This window comes from Scyliorhinus torazame, chromosome 17 (assembly GCF_047496885.1).
Source record: "Scyliorhinus torazame isolate Kashiwa2021f chromosome 17, sScyTor2.1, whole genome shotgun sequence".
In the NCBI taxonomy this organism is placed as follows: Eukaryota; Metazoa; Chordata; class Chondrichthyes; order Carcharhiniformes; family Scyliorhinidae; genus Scyliorhinus; species Scyliorhinus torazame.
The window spans coordinates 187,014,262-187,038,773 of record NC_092723.1 but is presented as its reverse complement, the minus strand read 5'-3'; the positions used below and the strand labels follow the sequence as shown (position 1 = coordinate 187,038,773).

Below are 24,512 nucleotides of genomic sequence, written 5' to 3'. Positions count from 1 at the left end.
AACTTACTCAGCAATAACCTGCTCACGGACGCTCAGTTTGGGTTCCGCCAGGGTCACTCAGCTCCTGACCTCATTACAGCCTTGGTTCAAACATGGACAAAAGAGCTGAATGCCAGAGGTGAGGTGAGAGTCAAGGCAGCATTTGACCGAGTATGGCATCGAGGAGCCCTTGCAAAACTGGAGTCATTGGGAATCAGGGGGGGGGGGGAACTCTCCACTGGAGTCATACCCGGCACAAAGGAAGATGGTTGTGGTGGTTGGAGGTCAATCATCTCAGTTCCAAGGCATCACTGCAGGAGTTCCTCAGGGTAGTGCCTTAGGCCCAGGTCGATTTCGGCGGGAGAGGAGGAGCTGGTTTGTCAATTTCAGCGGGGGCAGTGCGGAAGTGATTGCTGGGAGGTAAGTCTGTGCTTTAAAAACACTTGTCTTTGCAGGGGCAGGCCAGTCGATTTCGGCGGGAGAACAGCTGGTTTGTCAATTTCAGCGGGGGCAGTGCGGAAGTGATTGCTGGGAGGTAAGTCTGTGCTTTAAAAACACTTGTCTTTGCAGGGGCAGGCCAGTCGATTTCGGCGGGCGAACAGCTGGTTTGTCAATTTCAGCGGGGGCAGTGCGTAAGTGATTGCTGGGAGGTAAGTCTGTGCTTTAAAAACACTTGTCTTTGCAGGGGCAGGCCAGTCGGTTTCGGCGGGAGAACAGCTGGTTTCTCAATTTCAGCGGGGGCTGCGGAACAAAGAACAACAAACAAAGAACAAAGAAATGTACAGCACAGGAACAGGCCCTTCGGCCCTCCAAGCCCGTGCCGACCATGCTGCCCGACTAAACTACAATCTTCTACACTTCCTGGGTCCGTATCCTTCTATTCCCATCCTATTCATATATTTGTCAAGATGCCCCTTAAATGTCCCTATCGTCCCTGCTTCCACTACCTCCTCCGTAGCGAGTTCCAGGCACCCACTACCCTCTGCGTAAAAAACTTGCCTCGTACATCTACTCTAAACCTTGCCCCTCTCATCTTAAACCTATGGCCCCTAGTAATTGACCCCTCTACCCTGGGGAAAAGCCTCTGACTATCCACTCTGTCTATGCCCCTCATAATTTCTCCACCTGTGTTGCCCCTTTCAATGACCTGTGGACCTGTACTCCTAGATCTCTTTGACTTTCAATACTCTTGAGGGTTCTACCATTCACTGTATATTCCCTACCTGCCTTAGACCTTCCAAAATGCATTATCTCACATTTGTCCGGATTAAACTCCATCTGCCATCTCTCCGCCCAAGTCTCCAGACAATCTAAATCCTGCTGTATCCTCCGACAGTCCTCATCGCTATCCGCAATTCCACCAACCTTTGTGTCGTCTGCAAACTTACTAATCAGACCAGTTACATTTTCCTCCAAATCATTTATATATACTACAAAGAGCAAAGGTCCCAGCACTGATCCCTGTGGAACACCACTGGTCACAGCCCTCCAATTAGAAAAGCATCCCTCTATTGCTACTCTCTGCCTTCTATGGCCTAGCCAGTTCTGTATCCACCTTGCCAGCTCACCCCTGATCCCGTGTGACTTCACCTTTTGTACTAGTCTACCATGAGGGACCTTGTCAAAAGCCTTACTGAAGTCCATATAGACAACATCTACTGCCCTACCTGCATCAATCATCTTAGTGACCTCCTCGAAAAACTCTATCAAGTTAGTGAGACATGACCTCCCCTTCACAAAACCGTGCTGCCTCTCACTAATACGTCCATTTGCTTCCAAATGGGAGAAGATCCTGTCTCGAAGAATTCTCTCCAGTAATTTCCCTACCACTGAAGTAAGGCTCACCGGCCTGTAGTTCCCGGGATTATCCTTGCTACCCTTCTTAAACAGAGGAACAACATTGGCTATTCTCCAGTCCTCCGGGACATTCCCTCAAGACAGCGAGGATCCAAAGATTTCTGTCAAGGCCTCAGCAATTTCCTCTCCAGCCTCCTTCAGTATTCTGGGGTAGATCCCATCAGGCCCTGGGGACTTATCTACCTTAATATTTTTTAAGACACCCAACACCTCGTCTTTTTGGATCACAATGTGACCCAGGCTATCTACACCCCCTTCCCCAGACTCAACATCTACCAATTCCTTCTCTTTGGTGAATACTGATGCAAAGTGATTGCTGGGAGGTAAGTCTGTGCTTCAAAAACACTTACCTGGTCCCGTTTTCGGTCCCTCTTTTCTGTTTTTTTTTTATATTTTAGTATTTAAGGCGGGAACAGGAAGTTCGACCCGCGGACCTCTGGGAAGACCCTCACCAATAAATTCTGGTGGAACGGAAACCCGAGACACTACACGTGTAGTGTCTCCCACCCGCCCTCCTCTAACCTAATAATAAAACCCATTGGTGTGAGGTAAGTACCATATTTTATTATTAACACGAAGAAGGTAAGTAAGTGATTTTTACGCATTTTTACTTTTGTACCTTTTTCAAATTGTGTGTGTGTCGGGGGGGAAACTGAAGTGAAATCACAGAAAAGCTGTGGCCTGAGTGGCTGGTTGGGATTCTACACTAAATTTAAAAAAACTGAGCATTGGTAACTAATTAAACATAATTACTTAATTATAATTTAGAGGGATATCTAAGCCGTGATCGGAGAGTACTATATTTAGCTTTCGCATTTCTATTAGAAATCTAGTGCTAGGAAACAGATAGTCAACAGTAACTTTGAAACTAAAAAAAAAAAATATTCAAAAAAAAAAAATTTTTTAATTTAAATTTAAATTTTAATTAATTGACGCAATGTCAGTTAGAGGGGTGCTGTGCTCTGACTGTGAGATGTGGCAGGTCCGGGAGGCTTCCAGCGTCCCGGATGGCTTCATCTGCAGAAAGTGCACCCAACTGGAGCTCCTCACAGACCGCATGGTTCGGTTGGAGCGGCAATTGGATGCACTTAGGAGCATGCAGGTGGCGGAAAGCGTCATAGATCGCAGTTATGTAGATGTGGTCACACCCAAGGTGCAGGCAGAGAAATGGGTGACCACCAGAAAGGGCAGGCAGTCAGTGCAGGAATCCCGTGGTTGTCCCCCTCTCGAACAGATATACCCCTTTGGATACTGTCGGGGGGGATAGCCTATCAGGGGAAAACAGCAGCAGCCAGAGCAGTGGCACCACGGCTGGCTCTGATGTTCAGAAGGGAAGGTCAAAGCGCAGAAGAGTAATAGTAATAGGGGACTCTATAGTCAGGGGCACAGATAGGCGCTTCTGTGGACGTGAAAGAGACTCCAGGATGGTATGTTGCCTCCCTGGTGCCAGGGTCCAGGATGTCTCCGAACGGGTAGAGGGCATCCTGAAGGGGGAGGGCAAACAGGCAGAGGTCGTTGTACATATTGGTACAAACGACATAGGCAGGAAGGGGCATGAGGTCCTGCAGCAGGAGTTCAGGGAGCTAGGCAGAAAGTTAAAAGACAGGACCTCGAGGGTTGTAATCTCGGGATTACTCCCTGTGCCACGTGCCAGTGAGGCTAGAAATAGGAAGATAGAGCAGCTAAACACGTGGCTAAACAGCTGGTGTAGGAGGGAGGGTTTCCATTATCTGGACCACTGGGAGCTCTTCCGGGGCAGGTGTGACCTGTATAAGAAGGACGGGTTGCATCTAAACCGGAGAGGCATAAATATCCTGGCCGCGAAGTTTGCTAGTGTCACACGGGAGGGTTTAAACTAGTATGGCAGGGGGGTGGGCACGGGAGCAATAGGTCAGAAGGTGAGAGCATTGAGGGAGAACTAGGGAATCGGGACAGTGTGGCTCTGAGGCAGAGCAGACAGGGAGAAGTTGCGGAACACAGCGGGTCTGGTGGCCTGAAGTGCGTATGTTTTAATGCAAGAAGTATTACGGGTAAGGCAGATGAACTTAGAGCTTGGATTCGTACTTGGAACTATGATATTGTTGCCATTACAGAGACCTGGTTGAGGGAAGGGCAGGATTGGCAGCTAAACGTTCCAGGATTTAGATGTTTCAGGCGGGATAGAGGGGGATGTAAAAGGGGAGGCGGAGTTGCGCTACTGGTTCGGGAGAATATCACAGCTGTACTGGGAGAGGACAACTCAGAGGGCAGTGAGGCTATATGGGTAGAGATCAGGAATAAGAAGGGTGCAGTCACAATGTTGGGGGTTTACTACAGGCCTCCCAACAGCCAGCGGGAGATAGAGGAGCAGATAGGTAGACAGATTTTGGAAAAGAGTAAAGACAACAGGGTTGTGGTGATGGGAGACTTCAACTTCCCCAATATTGACTGGGACTCACTTCATGCCAGGGGCTTAGACGGGGCGGAGTTTGTAAGGAGCATCCAGGAGGGCTTCTTAAAACAATATGTAGACAGTCCAACTAGGGAAGGGGCGGTACTGGACCTGGTATTGGGGAATGAGCCCGGCCAGGTGGTAGATGTTTCAGTAGGGGAGCATTTCGGTAACAGTGACCACAATTCAGTAAGTTTTAAAGTACTGGTGGACAAGGATAAGAGTGGTCCTAGGATGAATGTGCTAAATTGGGGGAAGGCTAATTATAACAATATTAGGCGGGAACTGAAGAACATAGATTGGGGGCGGATGTTTGAGGGCAAATCAACATCTGACATGTGGGAGGCTTTCAAGTGGCAGTTGAAAGGAATTCAGGACCGGCATGTTCCTGTGAGGAAGAAGGATAAATACGGCAATTTTCGGGAACCTTGGATGACGAGAGATATTGTAGGCCTCGTCAAAAAGAAAAAGGAGGCATTTATCAGGCCTAAAAGGCTGGGAACAGACGAAGCCTGATTGGAATATAAGGAAAGTAGGAAGGAACTTAAGCAAGGAGTCAGGAGGGCTAGAAGGGGTCACGAAAAGTCATTGGCAAATAGGGTTAAGGAAAATCCCAAGGCTTTTTACACGTACATAAAAAGCAAAAGGGTAGCCAGGGAAAGGGTTGGTCCACTGAAGGATAGGCTAGGGAATCTATGTGTGGAGCCAGAGGAAATGGGCGAGGTACTAAATGAATACTTTGCATCAGTATTCACCAAAGAGAAGGAATTGGTAGATCTTGAGTCTGGAGAAGGGTGTGTAGATAGCCTGGGTCACATTGAGATCCAAAAAGAAGAGGTGTTGGGTGTCTTAAAAAATATTAAGGTAGATAAGTCCCCAGGGCCTGATGGGATCTACCCCAGAATACTGAAGGAGGCTGGAGAGGAAATTGCTGAGGCCTTGATGGAAATCTTTGGATCCTCGCTGTCTTCGGGGGATGTCCCGGAGGACTGGAGAATAGCCAATGTTGTTCCTCTGTTTAAGAAGGGTAACAAGGATAATCCCGGGAACTACAGGCCGGTGAGCCTTACTTCAGTGGTAGGGAAATTACTGGAGAGAATTCTTCGAGACAGGATCTTCTCCCATTTGGAAGCAAATGGACGTATTAGTGAGAGGCAGCACGGTTTTGTGAAGGGGAGGTCGTGTCTCACTAACTTGATAGTGTTTTTCGAGGAGGTCACTAAGATGATTGATGCAGGTAGGGCAGTGGATGTTGTCTATGTGGACTTCAGTAAGGCCTTTGACAAGGTCCCTCATTGTAGACTAGTACAAAAGGTGAAGTCACACGGGATCAGGGGTGAGCTGGCAAGGTGGATACAGAACTGGCTAGGCCATAGAAGGCAGAGAGTAACAATGGAAGGATGTTTTTCTAATTGGAGGGCTGTGACCAGTGGTGTTCCACAGGGATCAGTGCTGGGGCCTTTGCTCTTTGTAGTATATATAAATGATTTGGAGGAAAATGTAACTGGTCTGATTAGTAAGTTTGCAGACGACACAAAGGTTGGTGGAATTGCGGATAGCGATGAGGACTGTCGGAGGATACAGCAGGATTTAGATTGTTTGGAGACTTGGGCGGAGAGATGGCAGATGGAGTTTAATCCGGACAAATGTGAGGTAATGCATTTTGGAAGGTCTAATGCAGGTCGGGAATATACAGTGAATGGTAGAACCCTCAAGAGTATTGAAAGTCAAAGAGATCTAGGAGTACAGGTCCACAGGTCACTGAAAGGGGCAACACAGGTGGAGAAGGTAGTCAAGGCGGCATACGGCATGCTTGCCTTCATTGGCCGGGGCATTGAGTATAAGAATTGGCAAGTCATGTTGCAGCTGTATAGAACCTTAGTTAGGCCACACTTGGAGTATAGTGTTCAATTCTGGTCGCCACACTACCAGAAGGATGTGGAGGCTTTAGAGAGGGTGCAGAAGAGATTTACCAGAATGTTGCCTGGTATGGAGGGCATTAGCTATGAGGAGCGGTTGAATAAACTCGGTTTGTTCTCACTGGAACGAAGGAGGTTGAGGGGAGACCTGATAGAGGTCTACAAAATTATGAGGGGCATAGACAGAGTGGATAGTCAGAGGCTTTTCCCCAGGGTAGAGGGGTCAATTACTAGGGGGCATAGGTTTAAGGTGAGAGGGGCAAGGTTTAGAGTAGATGTACGAGGCAAGTTTTTTACACAGAGGGTAGTGGGTGCCTGGAACTCGCTACCAGAGGAGGTGGTGGAAGCAGGGACGATAGTGACATTTAAGGGGCATCTTGACAAATACATGAATAGGATGGGAATAGAGGGATACGGACCCAGGAAGTGTAGAAGATTGTAGTTTAGTCGGGCAGCATGGTCGGCACGGGCTTGGAGGGCCGAAGGGCCTGTTCCTGTGCTGTACATTTCTTTGTTCTTTGTTCATTTTTAGCTGCTTCATCAACGACCTCCCTTCCATCATAAAGTCAGAAGTGGGGATGTTTGTGGGTGACTGCACAATATTCAGCACCATTCACGACTCGTCAGATAATGAAGCAGTCCATGTCCAAATGCAGCAAGAACTGGACAATATCCAGGCTGGGCTGGCAAGTTACATTCGCGCCACACAAGTACCAGACAATGACCAATGCCTACAAGAGAGGATCTAATCATCGCCCCTTGACATTCAATGGCATTACCATTGCTGAATTCCCCACAATCAACATCCTGGGGGCTACCATTGATCAGAAAATGAACTGGACCAGCCATATTAATAATATGGCTACCAGAGCAGGTCAAAGTCTAGGAATCCTACGACAAGTAACCCACCTCCTGACCCCCAAAGCCTGTCGACTCCTCAGCAAGCCTCCATCCAGAGCGACATCAATATACATGTCCTTTACCCCCTAAGAGACCTAATGAGTGGAGTGTTCTGAAAACAGGTGCACCATCCAAGGATGCTGGCAGCAGTGACACTCCCAAGTCACTGGGGGTCAGGAGGTGGGTTACTTGTCGTAGGATTCCTAGACTTTGACCTGCTCTGGTAGCCATATTATTAATATGGCTGGTCCAGTTCATTTTCTGATCAATGGTAGCCCCCAGGATGTTGATTGTGGGGAATTCAGCAATGGTAATGCCATTGAATGTCAAGGGGCGATGATTAGGTCCTCTCTTGTAGGCAATGATCATTGTCTGGTACTTGTGAGGTTATCATGAGCCATCTCTCTCTACTCCTTGTCCACATTGTCAAGGCCATGATTGCACGAGCAGCCCATCATTTCTCATGATCGCCTGTGACCTCGGCCAATCTCCCTGGCACATCATTTATAGGGAGGCCGGCAGATGCTGCATGCGCAGCCATGAGAATCAAAATTGCCTTGAGAATATAAATCAGGCCACACACACTACAATCCAATGAAGCCAATCCTCTAACACAACACCACATTGCTGCCTACATAGGAGAGATGTCAGTCCCCTTCATTCAACATGTCACTGCGATATGCCGTTTGAAAGAGAACATCCCAACATACGCACACAATACACACAACAGTCAAGTGAACAAAGTGTGTTGTGACATCTTATACATATGTGCATATGCATTAGCACCTGTACCACCATTGTGCATGTAATACTTGTTAATGAATTTTTCTTTTACAAACACTATGCTGAGAGCGATTCCCCGCCGTGCGATTACACGTGAGACATGTGTCCACTGCACACACTTCGAATTTGCTTTGTGATTGTGCGTGGCAGCTCCTGACATGTAGGAGGAAGAGTTCCCACCATCAGGAGTCATGCTCTTATTAAATTCCACCCAGCGTTTCAGAAGGTTCATCCATATACAGGTATTTATATAACAGTATCTAGAAAAGAAGCAATGCTTTATTTTATGTTTTTTTTGGGTTAATCACTATATTAAAGAAATTAACTGAATGTTTACCCTGTTGGTTTATCAAAAACTGCACCACTCCAGCAAATATTTGCAGCAATGCTCAGGGTCGGTCTGGCGAAAAAGGAGCACACTGCCACTGACAAAGTTTCCAGTTTAAAATGACGCATGTTGAATCTTTAAGAATTCTTTGACATTTGGCTTGTTCAGGGTGGCACGGTGGCGCAGTGGTTAGCACTGCTGCCACACGCCGTCGAGGATCCGGGTTCGATCCCGGCCCCGGGTCACTGTCCATGTGGAGTTTACACATTCTCTCCGTGTCTGCGTGGGTTTCAGCCTCACGACCCAAAGATGTGCAGGTGGTGGATTGGCCACGCTAAATTGCACCTTAATTGGAAAAACAGGAATTGGGTACTCTAAATATATATTTTTAAATATTAGGCTTGTTCAATTAAAAATCACATGTACAAATTAGAAGCTGCAGCTATGTTTCAAGCAGTGTCTCATTTTACAACAACATATAAATGTGTTCACTCGGTCTTTATCACTGTTATAGGAATGTCACTGTGCTTTTCATAATCCGGATCATTGAGAACAGAAAAAGACCATTCAGCCCTTTGCACATATGCCAGCTCATTGTACGAGGAATACAATGTTGTAACTCTCCTGCCATTCCTCTATGGCCCTGCAAATATCTACCCAAGTCTCCTTGTAAGTTATTACTGAATATGTTTATTCAGGGGCTTGGGAACCTGGATTGTAGTTTTAGGGTAAGGGAGAATGAGAGTATAGAGGTCAGGAGCACAGATTTGACGTCGCAGGAGGGGGCCAGTGTTCAGGTAGGTGGTTTGAAGTGTGTCTACTTCAATGCCAGGAGTATACGAAACAAGGTAGGGGAACTGGCAGCATTGGTTGGTACCTGGGACTTCGATGTTGTGGCCATTTCGGAGACATGGATAGAGCAGGGACAGGAATGGATGTTGCAGGTTCCGGGGTTTAGGTGTTTTAGTAAGCTCAGAGAAGGAGGCAAAAGAGGGGGAGGTGTGGCGCTGCTAGTCAAGAGCAGTATTACGGTGGCGGAGAGGATGCTAGATGGGGACTCTTCTTCCGAGGTAGTATGGGCTGAAGTTAGAAACAGGAAAGGAGAGGTCACCCTGTTGGGAGTTTTTTATAGGCCTCCTAATAGTTCTAGGGATGTAGAGGAAAGGATGGCGAAGATGATTCTGGATATGAGCGAAAGTAACAGGGTAGTTATTATGGGATACTTTAACTTTCCAAATTTTGACTGGAAAAGATATAGTTCGAGTACAATAGATGGGTCGTTTTTTGTACAGTGTGTGCAGGAGGGTTTCCTGAAACAATATGTTGACAGGCCAACAAGAGGCGAGGCCACGTTGGATTTGGTTTTGGGTAATGAACCAGGCCAGGTGTTGGATTTGGAGGTAGGAGAGCACTTTGGGGACAGTGACCACAATTCGGTGACGCTTACGTTAATGATAGAAAGGGATAAGTATACACCGCAGGGCAAGAGTTATAGCTAGGGGAAGGGCAATTATGATGCCATTAGACGTGACTTGGGGGGGATAAGGTGGAGAAGTAGGCTGCAAGTGTTGGGCACACTGGATAAGTGGGGCTTGTTCAAGGATCAGCTACTGCGTGTTCTTGATAAGTATGTACCGGTCAGGCAGGGAGGAAGGCGTCGAGCGAGGGAACCGTGGTTTACCAAGGAAGTGGAATCTCTTGTTAAGAGGAAGAAGGAGGCCTATGTGAAGATGAAGTGTGAAGTTTTGGTTGGGGCGATGGATAGTTACAAGGTAGCGAGGAAGGATCTAAAGAGAGAGCTAAGACGAGCAAGGAGGGGACATGAGAAGTATTTGGCAGGAAGGATCAAGGAAAACCCAAAAGCTTTCTATAGGTATGTCAGGAATAAGCGAATGACTAGGGAAAGAGTAGGACCAGTCAAGGACAGGGATGGGAAATTGTGTGTGGAGTCTGAAGAGATAGGCGAGATACTAAATGAATATTTTTCGTCAGTATTCACTCAGGAAAAAGATAATGTTGTGGAGGAGAATGCTGAGCCCCAGGCTAATAGAATAGATGGCATTGAGGTACGTAGGGAAGAGGTGTTGGCAATTCTGGACAGGCTGAAAATAGATAAGTCCCCGGGACCTGATGGGATTTATCCTAGGATTCTCTGGGAGGCCAGGGAAGAGATTGCTGGACCTTTGGCTTTGATTTTTATGTCATCATTGGCTACAGGAATAGTGCCAGAGGACTGGAGGACAGCAAATGTGGTCCCTTTGTTCAAAAAGGGGAGCAGAGACAACCCCGGCAACTATAGACCGGTGAGCCTCACGTCTGTAGTGGGTAAAGTCTTGGAGGGGATTATAAGAGACAAGATTTATAATCATCTAGATAGGAATAACATGATCAGGGATAGTCAGCATGGCTTTGTGAAGGGTAGGTCATGCCTCACAAACCTTTTTGAGTTCTTTGAGAAGGTGACTGAACAGGTAGACGAGGGTAGAGCAGTTGATGTGGTGTATATGGATTTCAGCACAGCGTTTGATAAGGTTCCCCACGGTAGGCTATTGCAAAAAATACGGAGGCTGGGGATTGAGGGTGATTTAGAGATGTGGATCAGAAATTGGCTAGCTGAAAGAAGACAGAGGGTGGTGGTTGATGGGAAATGTTCAGAATGAGTACAGTCACAAGTGGAGTACCACAAGGATCTGTTCTGGGGCCGTTGCTGTTTGTCATTTTTATCAATGACCTAGAGGAAGGCGCAGAAGGGTGGGTGAGTAAATTTGCAGACAATACTAAAGTCGGTGGTGTTGTCGATAGTGTGGAAGGATGTAGCAGGTTACAGAGGGATATAGATAAGCTGCAGAGCTGGGCTGAGAGGTGGCAAAAGGAGTTTAATGTAGAGAAGTGTGAGGTGATTCACTTTGGAAGGAATAACAGGAATGCGGAATATTTGGCTAATGGTAAAGTTCTTGAAAGTGTGGATGAGCAGAGGGATCTAGGTGTCCATGTACATAGATCCCTGAAAGTTGCCACCCAGGTTGATAGGGTTGTGAAGAAGGCCTATGGAGTGTTGGCCTTTATTGGTAGAGGGATTGAGTTCCGGAGTCGGGAGGTCATGTTGCAGCTGTACAGAACTCTGGTACGGCCGCATTTGGAGTATTGCGTACAGTTCTGGTCACCGCATTATAGGAAGGACGTGGAGGCTTTGGAGCGGGTGCAGAGGAGATTTACCAGGATGTTGCCTGGTATGGAGGGAAAATCTTATGAGGAAAGGCTGATGGACTTGAAGTTGTTTTCGTTGGAGAGAAGAAGGTTAAGAGGAGACTTAATAGAGGCATACAAAATGATCAGGGGGTTGGATAGGGTGGACAGTGAGAGCCTTCTCTCTGTGGAAATGGCTGGCACGAGGGGACATAACTTTAAACTGAGGGGTAATAGATATAGGACAGAGGTCAGAGGTAGGTTCTTTACGCAAAGAGTAGTGAGGCCGTGGAATGCCCTACCTGCTACAGTAGTGAACTCGCCAACATTGAGGGCATTTAAAAGTTTATTGGATAAACATATGGATGATAATGGCATAGTGTAGGTTAGATGGCTTTTGTTTCGGTGCAACATCGTGGGCCGAAGGGCCTGTACTGCGCTGTATTGTTCTATGTTCTATGTTCTATGTTTCCGCCACCCTTTCAGGCAGTGCATTCCAGAACACAGCTCACTGGATTAATACCAAATTCTCCTCTCTCACTTCTTCTTCTTTTGCAATGAATGCACCTTAAATCTGTGTCCTCCAGTTACTGACCCTCCCGCCAGTGGAAATAATCCTCCTTACTTACTCTAAGAAAACTCTTCATAATTTTATAAACCATCAATAAATCTTCCATTAACACTTTCTGCTTCAAAGAGCTTCCACATAATGGAAATCTCCTCTCCTTGATACTATTCTAGTTCCTCCACATTCTGATTTTAGCATTCTTTCTAAGAATGTCACGACACTGTACTCCAGATATTCCATAGGCAGGCTGGGCCGGGTGGCCTCCTTCTGCACCATAATGGGACCCTGTGAGCTGGCCTAACCAATGATTTATAAACATTTAGGAAAACTTAAAATAGAATAGAATTCCTACAGTGCAGGAGGTCACTTGGCCCATCGGGTCCACGTCAACCTGGGTCAGTGTCCGTGTGGAGTTTGCACATTCTCCCCGTGTCTGTGTAGGTTTCGCCCCCAAATCCCAAAGATGTGCAGGCTAGGTGGATTGGCCACACTAAATTGCCCCTTAGTTGGAAAAAATGAATTGGGTACTCTAAATTTTAAAAATATATAAATAAATTAAAAATAGCAGAGAACCTCCCATATGCCGAAAAAGTAATGATTCCCGTCCTGAGCCGCAGATGTACTCAACGGGCACGATTCAACTAATTGGGAACAAAGTCCCATAGCGACGGCGTTTAGCCACATGTTTCCCGCCGTTCGCTGGAACTCCCCAGAGTAGCGAGAGATCGGGATGCCATTTTTAAATGGCATCCCATCTCCGAGGCCCCCGAAGCAACCCCCAAACTCCTCCCCCTCCCCAGCCCGAATGCACCATGGGAGGGTCCCTGACCCCCCCACACACCCACAGGGCACCCCCAGCCCGATCGTGGGCAAAGATGCCAGCTTGGAACCTTGGCAGTGCCCATGTCAGCTGGTAGTGCCAGGGTGCCAGGCTGGCACTGCCAGGGTGCCGAGGTGGCACCAGCAGCATGAGGGCACCACTCTGCTCAATAGGAATGCAGCTGGATCCCGGAAGTTGGGTCTCCCGGCTTTTAGCAGCCACGCTGCGCCGTGCGTGCCCCTTTTTGGGGCATTGGATTGCGTTCAATGTTATCTCACCTCAGTTTGGCTTCTAGATTGCACAGGAAGTCCTTACTTTACAGTCCAGCATTAAGCAACACGAATATTAAAGCTTTACTGCATGCAATAAAGCAGTATAGTTGTTTAACAAGCCCCCAAAATACATTTAGATTAACCAACTGCTTAGGGATGAATCACTGTCTCACAATCAACAGGCTACACGTGCTGCAAACTCACACGCTTGGGGGAATGACATCTCGGATTTCATGGACGAGCAAGGCTGTTTTGTTAATCACAGGCTTTGCTCAGCCTTAAATGACAATGGCTGACAGCTAAACTAAACTTTAATTAACTGATATCCAGGAAATCTAACTGCTGCAAACCAACATTTTCATTCTGAACCTTGAATCACAACTCCCAATTTACAACATGATTTCTACAGTGTTTGGGGCTTAAAAGTCACAAGTGAATGACTCTGAGATGAAACAATCTTATATAAAGATATAGATATGAAAAGTTATAGTGCTGTACCAATGCAATCCCTGTGTAGTAAAATGATTGGTATAGTAAATACTGTGGTAATATGAACATATACCTTATTGTTTATTCAATGTTTTACTCTTAATCTGTTTCATACGCAAAATGGATTTCCTTTAAAAGGCAAACGAACCTGCCAAGTAAATCTGTTCATGATAAATTGAGGCTGCTCACTTTTATGATGGCTGCAGTAGTGCATCATGTGGAATCTGGTATGTCTCTCTCACATTCCAGGTCCAACTCCTCAGCTACAGCACTAATGAATCAAGGGTTATGGGGATAGGCCAGGAAGTAGAAGTGAGGTGGATCAGGCTCGAGGCGTCACTCCTCGACTCCTGCTCCTATTTCTTATGTTCTTATTTATTTGGAGACCGGGCATCTCGTTTCCGTTATTAAATTTTTTTTAAAAAAGATTGCTTTGCTTTTATAACCAACTTTGACACTTAGACGTGTGATGGATGTGGGATGACTTACAACGAAAGAGGGTAAAAGTTTGGGGGTTGGCACAGAGCTCTGAATGTAAACTGTGCACACTTTTAAAGAACATCGAACAAGGTTTGGACGAGTTTTGCTGATGGATTATTTGGAAAGTTAGGGAATTTGCTACTTGTACTTCCCTTCCAACACCCAGTGCTGCCGACATCCAGCACTCACTTCCAGACGTATGCTGGGGGCAGAGTTCCCGGCGGCGTGGGACACGTGTGGTCTCATCCGTTGGGAACTCAGCGTGGCAGCTGCGGACTCAGTCCAGCGCCATCACAGTCGGGGGAGAGCCGATCTGTGCAGAGGGCAGAGGGGGGACTTCATCAGGGGCTGGGGACACTGTGTGGGGGGGGGGGGTTGATCCGGGGCGTACTTCGCCGGCCGGGTCCGTGCGCGGCCGCTGCCATGTTGAACGGCGTGGCTACTGAAGGCCGCCACTGTGCCCATGCGCAGCCACGGACCCGGCAATTCTCCGGGCCATATCGGCAGCTAGAGCTGGGGGGCTCTACGCTGCCTTCCTGCTTGCCCCCTGCAAAACGGGGAATCAGTGGCCGTTCCCACGCCGGCGTGGGGACATAACCCCAGAATCGGGAATCCAGCCCGAGGTGTTAGGTACAATTGTGTGGCTAATGAGTGATTGTTGACTGTTGGTCAGATTTGTTTAATGTAAGTGGTGTTAAAACAGTACTGGACATCAGTTAGTGGTAACCATCATTAAACAGCAGTGAAGTAGGTATCCACGGTACCAAACACCAGGCAGTAAGATGCATTAGCGACTAAACAAGGAAAGAGAGTCTGGCCTGCAATGGGACATGGTTGTAATTATTTAGGCGAGGCAGAAAGGCATGGGGGGAGTTGGGGGCTGGGGGGGGGGGGGGGGGGCGTATACAGGTCTCCACCTCTTTCTTTTATTGTCTCTGAAATTCGGGCCATTTCATTGAGGGGGCAGGATGGCAACACCCTCCAAAAACTTTGTCCCCATGGAAATTATTGTTGGAGGATTTCCTGGCAGACATATGGCCCATAGGCCAAGTTTCAAAATAGCAACGTGATCAATTGCCATCTGGAATGCAACACTGTCATTTTCAAATCTAAAAGAGCACTAATTCCAAGAGTACAAAATATTGACATCATTAAAATCAGGAACACATGGAGCACCGAACAACACCCTTTTAACCTGGGTTTTAGGTTGGTCGTCCATTTTAGTTTTGACAGGAATCTGCCAAAGGGTCACACGTTTTGATGGCCCGGAGAGCATCCTACAAGACCACAAGACATAGGAGCAGAATTAGGCCACTCGGCCCATCGAGTCTGCTCCGCCATTCAATCATTGCTAATATTTTCTCATCCCATTCTCTTGCCTTCTCCCCATAATCCCTGATCCCCTTATTATCAAGAACCTATCTATCTCTGTCTTAAAGACACTCAGTGATTTGGCCTCCACAGCCTTCTGCGGCAAAGAGTTCCACAGATTCACCACCCTCTGGCTGAAGAAATTCCTCCTCATCTCTGTTTTAAAGGATTGTCCCTTTAGTCTGAGATTGTGTCCTCTGCTTCTAGTTTTTCCGACAAGTGGAAACATCCTCTCCACGTCCACTCTATCCAGGCCTCGCAGTATCCTGTAAGTTTCAGTAAGATCCCCCTCATCCTTCTAAACTCCAACGAGTACAGACCCAGAGTCCTCAACCGTTCCTCATACGACAAGCTCTTCATTCCAGGAATCATTCTTGTGAACCTCCTCTGGACCTTTTCCAAGGCCAGCACATCCTTCCTTAGAAACGGGACCCACAACTGCTCACAATACTCCAAACTAGGTCTGATCAGAGCCTTATACAACCTCAGAAGTACATCCCTGGTCTTGTATTCTAGCCCTCTCGACATGAATGCTAACATTGCATTTGCCTTCTTAACTGCCGACTGAACCTGCACATTAACCTTAAGAGAATCGTGAACAAGGACTCCCAAGTCCCTTTGTGCTTCTGATTTCCTAAGCATTTCCCCATTTAGAAAATAGACTATGCCTAAATTCCTCCTTCCAAAGTGCATAACCTCACACTTTTCCACATTGTATTCCATTTGCCACTTCATTGCCCACTCTCCTAGCCTGTCCAAATCCTTCTGAAGCCCCCTTGCTTCATCACTACTACCTGTCCCTCTACAGATCTTTGTGTCACCTGCAAACTTAGCAACAGTGCCTTCAGTTCCTTCTTCCAGATCACTAGAAACACTAAAAACTAAACTTGGAATTCTCGAATGGTTTTTGCACAGGAAGAGACCATTCAGCCTATTGAGTCTCTGCCAGCTCTCTGTAAGAGCAATTCACTTACAGTCATTCCCTCTCCTTTTCCCCTTGGCCCTGCAATTATTTCTCTTCAGATAATAATCTGATTTTCTTTGAAAGCCATAATTGAACATGTCTTTACCACACCCTCAGGCGGTGGATTCCTGACCACTCGCTGCACAATCCTTTCCCGCTCATGTCACCATTGCTTCTTTTCACAATCACATTAAATTGGTGTCCCTTGGGCAGCACGGTGGCGCAGTGGGTTATCCTGCAGCCTCACGGTGCCGAGGTCCCAGGTTCAATCCCGGCTCTGGGTCACTGTCCGTGTGGAGTTTGCACATTCTCTCGTGTTTGCGTGGGTTTCGCCCCCAAAGATGTGCAGGCTAGGTGGATTGGCCACGCTAAAATTGCCCCTTAATTGGAAAAAATGAATTGGGTACATTAAATGTTTTTTTTTTTTAATTGGTGTCCCTTGGTTTGATTCTCCCAACTTCTCTCTATCTCTTCTGTCCGGGTTTCTCGTGATTTTGAATACCTCTATTGAATCTCCTCTCAACCTTCTCCAAGAAGGACAGCCCCAGCAAACTAGCTCCATAATTGGAGTCTCTCATCCCTGGAATCATTCTGGTGAATCTTTTCTGCACCCTCTCTAATACCTTCACATCCTTCCTATGCCCAGAACTGGACACAATACTCCAGCTGAGGCCACACCGAACAGCAATAGACTACTGAACACTAAATAACGATCTAATTCATTTATTAAAAGGAGAGGTATGGTGGGGCAGTGGTTAGCACTGCTGCCTCAAGGCGCTGAGGACCCGTGATCGATCATGGCCCCGGGTCACTGTCCGTGTGGAGTTTGCACATTCTTCCCGTGTTTCCGTGGGTCTCAACCCCACAACCCAAAGATGTGCAGGGTAGGTGGATTGGCCGTGCTGAATTGCCCCTTAATTGGGTCCTCTGATTTAAAAAAAAAATGATTTAGTAAAAGGAGCAGGAATAATGAGGACGCTCTTCACTGAGATAAAATTTACATTTTGTTTTATAACCTGCATTGACTCAGCTGCACATCAAATACTTATTGGTTTCAGAAGCACTTTAGTCGAGATGATCTGATAGTCAGTGGCTGATAGAAGATTTTTTTTAAATGAGTCCCCAAAATAGAAACAGAACTCAACAGCAATCCAATTATCAGTTCCAGTTTTTCAGCCATAACCTCTCCTCAGGGAACTTTTCTTTGCGCCATCCACATTGACCGCTTGTGAACAATGCAACGATGAGTAAAACAGACATTTCATTATTAATAACCATAATCTTTATCATTGTCACAAGTAGGCTTACATTAACACGGCAATGAAGTTACTGTGAAAAGCCCCTAGTCGCAACATTCCGGCGCCTGTTCGGGTCACAGAGTGAGAATTCAGAATGTCCAATTCACCTAACAGTGCATCTTTCAGGACTTGTGGGAGGAAACCAGAGCACCCGGAGGAAACCCACGCAGACACGGGGAGAACGTGCAGACTCCGCACAGGCAGTGACCCAAGCCAAGAATCGAACCTGGGACTTCATCCTGACCAAGACCCTATTTTCGCCAGTCAATATGTCCACAAGTTCAGGCTCCTTGGTTTACTACTATGCTGATCTACCACAACCCAATTAGCTGGGGCACAAAACCATTCCATAATCAAGGGCCTTATTTTAACGCATTGAACGTGGTTCTTCTTAGAAAGAAAGACATGCATTTATACAGTACATTTCATAATATCAAGAACGTCCCAAAGTTTTTTTTCAATGACACCTTTGAAGTGTAGGAAATACAACAGCCAATTTGCACAAAGCAAGGGCCCAGTAACACTAAACGTGCGAGGGACTGGATCATTTCTTTTTTATATCGTTGACTGGGTGATAAATATTGGTCCAAGGCACCCGGGATAATTCCCCTGTTCTTCCTCCAAAAATATGATGGGATAATTTCCATGTACTTGACCCCTGTAATTGTGCAGCATTCCTTGCATCCTGTACTGAGGTGACAGCACTGACGTTTCAGGTATGGCAGCTGAATTTACAACTCAGGAACAAGAATGTCGCCACAGAACAGAAGCAGTAACAAGAACAGATCATAAAGCTGATTCTAATGCATCATGATAGCACTTCCAGGAATCACCCTAGGGGGCGTCACCAAATCTTAACTGGGAGCTTCCAATGACGTGCTCAGGGAATATGGACTCGGACCGCACGGTTCATGAAGAACTGAATGGATCTTGCAATCGGATTACTGAGCTCATTTCTTCCCACTGGAGATGAGAATTCCTTGAGAACAATAGGGCTTCAAGCTCAACCTTAAAATTGGCTGCTTTGGTACATGCCGTCATAAAACAATAAAACGGAATGTGAAATGATCATTGCATCTAGCCTGCAGCAACTGCCTTGAACTCCTAAAGATTATTATTTTCACAGTATTTGGTCTTGGGTTTAAGAACAGATGACTTTCAGATTTTACACTTCGATAGGGAACTGAAGTGGTGACAGGCGATGAGCAGACAGGGCCCCTGATCCAGCACAGTAGCTGCACAGTGATTCACCGTAGCCAGTTCAGAAGCTGAAACTTCTTTTATTTTTGTTCCGCTTTACTGTTGACAGTTCTGAATTCTCAATTTACACCCCGACCACATCGGTACTGCGTCTTTTTGATGACAGAATGAATTTGGAATTTATTTTCAGGTTAACTGCCAGTTCTGCTTTTTTTTCCTGCTGACTCCAAAGAGATTGAGAGGTGGGGCGGGATTCTCCAACCCCCCACCGGGTTGGAGAATAGCCGGAGGGGGGGGCGGCATGATGGGCCGAGCGGCCGCCCGTTTTCGTCCGGTCCCGCTGGCGTAAATCAAACCAGGTCCATACCGGCAGGACCTGGCTCTACGGGCGACCTGCAGAGTCCTCGGGGGGGCGCGGGGGATCTGGCCCCGGGGGGGTGCCCCCACGATGGTCTGGTCCGCGATCGGGACCCACCGATCCGCGGGCTGCCCTGTGCCGTGGGGGCATTCTTTCCCTCCGCGCCAGCTGCTGTCAACCTCCGCCATGGCCGGCGTGGAGAAGAACCCCCATGCGCATGTGCTGGGATGACGCCAGCACACACTGGCGCTCTCGCGCATGCGGCAACTTGCGCCGGCCAGCGGAGGCCCTTCGGCGCCGGTTGACGTGGCGCCAACCCCGCCGCTGCTGGCCTAGCCCCTGAAGGTGCGGAGGATCCGCACCTTCCGGGCGGCCTACCGCCAGAGTGGTTCACGCCACTCCTCGGCGCCGGTACGGCGGGAGAATCCCGCCCGTGGTTTTTGCAATCGAAGAGGTGCTGCTAACAATTGCGGGGAAGGTTTGATCAAACACATGACTTCTCTGCTCTGGCGAGGGGACACAATACCAATTAAAGCATCAGGTGCTTTTACTATCCCAGGGTTTCCAACTCAACATTAAATAAATATTTAATGTAGACATTAATAACTAGGGCATTTCCAAATTCCTTGCATGTTAGCATTCTGTGACCTTCTGAACATCCACCTAATATCACATATACTCTGCAACAATTTAATATCCCAGCTTTTATCAGTTCATTCATGCCTGTTCTTTAGATCAAACAAATTGTTTATATCCATTCATTACCGAGTAACAGTGTTCAAAAAGTCTTTGGGATTAACCTTACTAGCTAAGAGTTTATAATTATTTCTGTTGCATTATGCTTTTCTGTTTAACGTGGTGTAGTACAAGGCATTAGTTTAACAGTACTTTGGAAAAAAACTTCACCACACAGACTGAAAGACCAGGGGCGAAATTCTCCCCCAACGGCGGGATGCCCGCCGACTGGCGCCAAAGCCGGCGCCAATCAGAGGGACATCGCGCCGGCCCAAAGGTGCGGAAGTCTCCGCATCTTTGGTGGCCTAGCCCCAACATTGAGGGGCTAGGCTGACGCCGGAGGGATTTCCGCCCCGCCAGCTGGCGGAAATGGCGTTTGTTGCCCCGCCAGCTGGCGCGGAAATGCGGCGCATGCGCGGGAGCGTTAGCGGTCGCTGTCAGTTTCCCAGCGCATGCGCGGGAGCGTCGGCGGCCGCTGTCAGTTTCCCAGCGCATGCGCGGGAGCGTCAGCGGCCGCTGTCAGTTTCCCGCGCATGCGCAGTGGGGAGAGTCTCTTCCGCCTCCGCCATGGTGGAGGCCGTAGCGGAGACGGAAGGGAAAGAGTGCCCCCACGGCACAGGCCCGCCCGCGAATCGGTGGGCCCCGATCGCGGGCCAGGCCACCGTGGGGGCACCCCCCAGGGTCAAATCGCCCCGCGCCCCCCCCCCCCCCCCCCAGGACCCCGGAGCCCGCCCACGCCGCCGGTAAATACCAGATTTGATTTACGTCGGCGGGACAGGCAATTCCTGGGCGGGACTTCGGCCCATCCGGGCCGGAGAATCCAGCGGGGGGTCCCGCCAACCGGCGCGGCTGGATTCCCGCTCCCGCCCAATCTCCGGGAGCGGAGACTTCGGCGGGGGCGGGATTCACGGCGGCCAACGGCCATTCTCCGACCCGGCGGAGGGTCGGAGAATGATGCCCCAGAAGCTTAATACTGTAATCAACTACTGAAATGCAGTTGCATGAAGCTTGCATTCTGCAATGCTCCAAGTTTAATTGTTTTAACTTTGCAAGGTGTGATATTCTCAAGGTTACTTGGAGGCTAATTGGTTTCAGGAAGCATCAGGTCAAGCAGAGATCATGTCGATCTTGTCTCCTTCTTTGCTTCCTTCGGAGCAATTTTCTTTTGCTGAGAAACCTTATTTTGTAGATTGAAAACCACTCGCTTTATTCTTGTTATACTTTATTTAATATAGAAATTTGCATGTATGACAGTATATCTGAAGTATAGGCGCCAGAATGTGGCGACTAGGGGCTTCTCACAGTAACTTAATTGCAGTGTTAAGTAAGCCTACTTGTGACAAAAAAGATTTTAAAAGATGGACCAGAATTAAAGAGGGAGAGCGCGAGAGAGAAAGAATATGAGGGAAAGATAGAGAAGAGGAAGAGAAATAAGAGACAGGGTGTCGAGAAAGAGACAGAGAGAAAGGTAGAGAGACGCCTCTTCTTACTCCCTCAGTTTATTACATTAACAGTAGGTTTGTATCACAGCTCCTTACCCTCCAATGGACACAATCGAGGCACCTTTTCCGGCATTAACTTTCCATCTTTATGAAGGCAATAGAGTTCAGCAATCTCCTGTCGGCAATGCTTGCTTTTAGCCCTGGAGAGTGCAGACAGTGCTTCCTTGCCCGATATCTCACACCTTGGAGTCTGTTCATAATGGATTTCTTGAGAACCTTTTCCAATCGCCCCACCTTTGTACAGGCTCCCAGTCTTGTAGTTTGCCGGTACATTGCTGGCATTTTTGACCTTATAGTTCCCATGCTTCAGGACTTCGTTGGTGTTCTTGCCCAACAATGAATGGTCCTTGGACTTGCCCACCTGCTCGTACTTGGTTTTGTGCACAATCGGCGCTTTACTTTTCACTTCCGGCTGCAACTTCTGCCTTTGCAGCCTTGGCCCAAAATTACTATTGTCAATATTTTCAAAGTCTTTTGGGACAGAGTTTTCATTATTACTGTCGATCCGATTTTTTTCCTTTGGCTTGTGAGAAAGAAGCACATCCTGGAAGAAAAAGACAAGCAGAAACCAGGCTGTTAATACTCCAGAGCCAATGTGTTAACTAATTTGTTAAGTTGGATAACTAAAGAACAAGCTTTACTTGCAAGTTTTTAGAGACTCTAACAAAGATGTTCTTGTTATTACATGTGGGCATATTTAGATGATCAAAACACAGCACATTGGTGTAAAGGGTTACAGAATGATAACAAAGCCCAACCAATTTACATTTAAACAATAGACAGGAAATTGGATAGGCTGTTACAACTGAACGATTCTCCTCACCCCATTTATATTGATGGACCGTGTCTGGCCGGTGCAATATGAACAGACTGCTCACTACACAAGTTACTTACATTAATTTTCTGAATTATATACAATATTAGTGATGAGAAATGTGCTGAAACAACTCCTCTGGTTTGTACAGTTCTGAGAAAGAGAGGCCAATATACTTCAGGAATCAATGCAATAAACTGCACAAATGGAGCTGAATTTCACGATATCAAAAGACAAGGGCCGGGATTCTCCGAGCCCGCGCCGGGTCGGAGAATCTCCCGGGCGGCGCAGGAATCCCGCCACGCCGCTCCGACACCGGGACGCGATTCTCCGCGGACCGGAGAATTGCATGGCAGCCGTGTGGCGCAGTCCACGCAGCGCCGGTCGGGGGCCGCTGAAAAAGCCCCCCAGCGGCGATTCTCTGGCGCTCAATGGGCCGCTCTCCGACGAGTCCCGCCGGCGTGGTTCTAATCTGATACCACCCGGCGGGTGCTTGGACTCGCAGCCATAGTGGCAGTTGTGGGAGGGTGGGGGGAACCCAGACTCTGTGGGGGGCCTCAGCAGTGGGCAGGCATGTGATCAGGGGCCACCGATCGGAGGGTCATCGCGATCGGAGGAGAACCTACCTTCCTCCGCGCAGCCCACCGTCTCCATCCGCCATGTCAGCGTCGCCCGCGCCGCAGTGGGAAGCCACACTATTGTGCAGACCCGCTTGTGGAAGCCGTACGCATGCGCAGCCTGGGCAGCAGGCTCTGCCGACAGCCAGAGCTGTGGGACGCACGCCGGGGCTGTGCTAGGCCCCTGGAGAACGGAGAATCACCCCGGATTTTCTAGGAAAAAGTCCGGAGTGATTCTAGCCCGTATTTGAAATCAAAAAAATGAAAATCGCTTATTGTCACAAGTAGGCTTCAAATGAAGTTACTGTGAAAAGCCCCTAGTCGCCACATTCCGGCACCTGTTCGGGGAGGCTGGTTCCAGCGGGCTTGGGGACTTAGTTCCCAAAAGGGAGAATCGCGCCTAAGTTCTACACAAAACATTTAATCCCGTCTGTGCGCTGCACTTAACAGAAACAACAGGGAAACAGTTAAAGGGGTTGAAGATGAATAAAATTTCTGTTCATCCCGTTCTGCGAAACACGGGTTTCTCTTTTACAATTGCATTTTCAGTGAGGCAATCGTAGGATTTATATTTGGCTACACAGAACATGACTGTGCAGAATTCCATGCTGAAGTCCGAACAGATTATCATGCATGCCCGTTTTCTCAGAAAGTATCAAAGCAAAAATACCCAATGTCGAGAGAAATACCACTCAAACAAACCCAGACTGACACAGCACTTTTGACACTAACCTACACAGTATACCATTTTACTCATTTCAGTCAATTAATTTTAAATGATTCATTCAGTCTGTTCTGAGAACCTTGGGTGGAATTCTCCCTCCCCCACGCCGGGTGAGAGAATCGCCCGGGCGCCGCGCGAGTCCCGCCACACCGCCCCGACGTCCGCACGCGATTCTCCCACCCCCCCCCTAAACCGGCGCGGCGCGAATCACGGCTAGCCGCTGGGAGAACGCCGCTTGCCGTTGGTAATGGGCGAGCGGCGATTCTCCGGCCCGGATGGGCCGAGCGACCTGCCCAAAACAACAGGTTCCCGCCTGCGCCATCCACACCTGGTCGCTGCCGGCGGGAACAGCGAGGGAACGCTGGGGGGTGGTGGCCTGTGGGGGGGGGGTTCCTGCACCAGGGGGGCTCAAAAGGGGTCTGGCCCGCGATCGGTGCCCACCGATCGGCGGGCTGGCCTCTCTGAAGGAGGACCTCCTTTCCTCCGCTGCCCCGCAAGATCCATCCGACAGCTTGCGGGGCGGCCGCGGGCAGGACAGCAACCACGCATGTGCGGGTGACGTCATTTACGCGGCGCCGGTGGCGTCATTTACGCGGCGCAGCTTTTACGCGGCGCCAATGCCCGGCGCGCGTAATTGACGCGGCGCCGCTCCTAGCTCCCCGGGGGCGGGAGAATAGGGGGCTGGGAACGGCCTCCGACGCCGGAGTGAAACACTCCGGTTTTCACTCCGGCGTCAGGATTTAGTCTCCCGATGGGAGAATTGCGCCCTTTGAAAGGCACTAACTGTTATCCACCAATCCATGGTGAGTATGGGAAAGTATTTTATACACGACTTGTAGACCTCTTATAATAACAATCTTTATTATTATCACAAGTAGGCTTACATTCGCACTGCAATGAAGTTACTGTGAAAATCC

General features: G+C 48.3%; 1 protein-coding gene across 1 annotated transcript in view; it reads right to left on the bottom strand.

The window, feature by feature from the left end:
- The window catches only part of xylt1 (xylosyltransferase I), a 304,533-nt gene that overhangs the window by 142,900 nt on the left and 137,121 nt on the right, over positions 1-24,512 (bottom strand). The window contains exon 2 of the mRNA XM_072481856.1: positions 21,477-21,984. Within this exon, the coding sequence (XP_072337957.1) occupies positions 21,477-21,984 (508 nt within the window). The remainder of the gene's footprint in view (positions 1-21,476; positions 21,985-24,512) is intronic.